This window comes from Vulpes lagopus, chromosome 23, assembly GCF_018345385.1.
Source record: "Vulpes lagopus strain Blue_001 chromosome 23, ASM1834538v1, whole genome shotgun sequence".
Lineage (NCBI taxonomy): Eukaryota > Metazoa > Chordata > Mammalia > Carnivora > Canidae > Vulpes > Vulpes lagopus.
The window spans coordinates 63,450,527-63,452,068 of NC_054846.1; the positions used below are offsets into that span (position 1 = coordinate 63,450,527).

Genomic DNA, 1,542 nt, shown 5'->3' on the forward strand with positions numbered 1-1,542 from the left:
GAGTAGCTATAGCAATATCTCTATCAAAACTCATACTTTGGGGATCCCTGGGTGGCGCAGCGGTTTAGCGCCTGCCTTTGGACCAGGGCGCGATCCTGGAGTCCCGGAATGGAGTCCCACGTTGGGCTCCTGGCACGGAGCCTGCTTCTCCCTCCTCCTATGTCTCTGCCTCTCTCTCTCTCTATGTCTATCATAAATAAATAAATAAATAAATAAATAAATAAATAAATAAATAAATAAATAAATAAATAAAAACCCTCAGACTTTATGAGTAATCTTCTAAATCTTAGAAGCATTTCCTTTAACATTGGGAACTAAGCAGGCCAATAAGATGGAGGTACTTCTATCACCATTAATGCTCAGCATGACATTGGAGGTGCTGACCAATATAATAAGACCAGAAAATGAAGGCAGAAGTATAAGGATTGGAAAGGAAGAGATTCATTTGGATCGCCGCAGCGATCCAACACGTATGTGATCAAGCTGTTTGACCGGAGTGTGGACTTGGCCCAGTTCAGCGAGAAGACACCACTGTACCCAATCTGCCGTGCCTGGATGCGCAACAGCCCCTCAGTGCGCGAGCGGGAACGCTCCCCCAGCTCCCCGCTGCCCCCGCTGCCTGAGGATGAGGAGAGTTCCGAGGTCACCAACAGCAAGAGTCGTGATGTGTACAAGCTGCCTCCACCCACAGCCGCTGGGCCACCTGGAGATGCTTGCAGATCCCGAATTCCATCCCCCCTGCAGCCTGAGACCCAGGGTACCCCTGATGATGAGCCCTCGGAGCCTGAGCCCTCACCGTCCACACTCATCTATCGCAACATGCAGCGCTGGAAACGCATCCGCCAGAGGTGGAAGGAGGCATCTCATCGGAACCAGCTTCGGTACTCAGAAAGCATGAAGATCCTGCGGGAGATGTATGAGCGACAGTGATGTTCCCCTGCCCCCCACGCCCCCCCAATAAACATTCGCCTCCTTTGCACCTTCATGCCGGCCTCTGCTTACTCCAGCCCCTATTTCCCAGCCCAGACATAAAAGCAGTTGGCACAAAAAAAAAAAAAAAAATGTTTTTTTTTTTTTTTGTTTTTTTTTTGGGGGGGAAAGAAAAAAAAAAACATCCAAAATTTATTCTCCAACAAGACAGACAGCATCAGCAGGTAAAAACTACAGGGGTTTCTCCACAGATCATACATTCACACAGGCATGATTTGCTTAACAGGGAGAAAGGCTCTGGTGTGTTCTCTGTAACAATATCCACTTCACAGTGTAAACAGGTACTAGCATTGTGTTCTCAACTTACAATTCCAGAAGGAAAGGCACAACATGGCAAAAAATTTTTGGATCCTAAAGTCAGGTGCAATAACACAGACCAACTTTTGTTAAGTCTTGATCTACTTTTCCACAAAGAATTTTTTGCATAAAAAAATTAAGAAGAGCTAACATTTACTGAGCATTTAATATGTGTAGGTTCTGTTCAGTAAACATTACATGTATAATGTCACCTAATTCTACTTACAAAACTCTAGGTACAATTACTGTCCCCAT

General features: G+C 45.6%; 1 protein-coding gene across 1 annotated transcript; it reads left to right on the forward strand.

The window, feature by feature from the left end:
- Positions 1-331: 331 nt before the first annotated feature.
- Positions 332-985, forward strand: LOC121481062 (protein lin-37 homolog). The gene is made up of 2 exons (XM_041738019.1): positions 332-337; positions 415-985. Exons 1-2 carry the CDS (start codon positions 332-334, stop codon positions 928-930), a joined length of 522 nt encoding a protein of 173 aa, XP_041593953.1. The 3' UTR covers positions 931-985.
- The last annotated feature ends 557 nt before the right edge of the window (positions 986-1,542 follow it).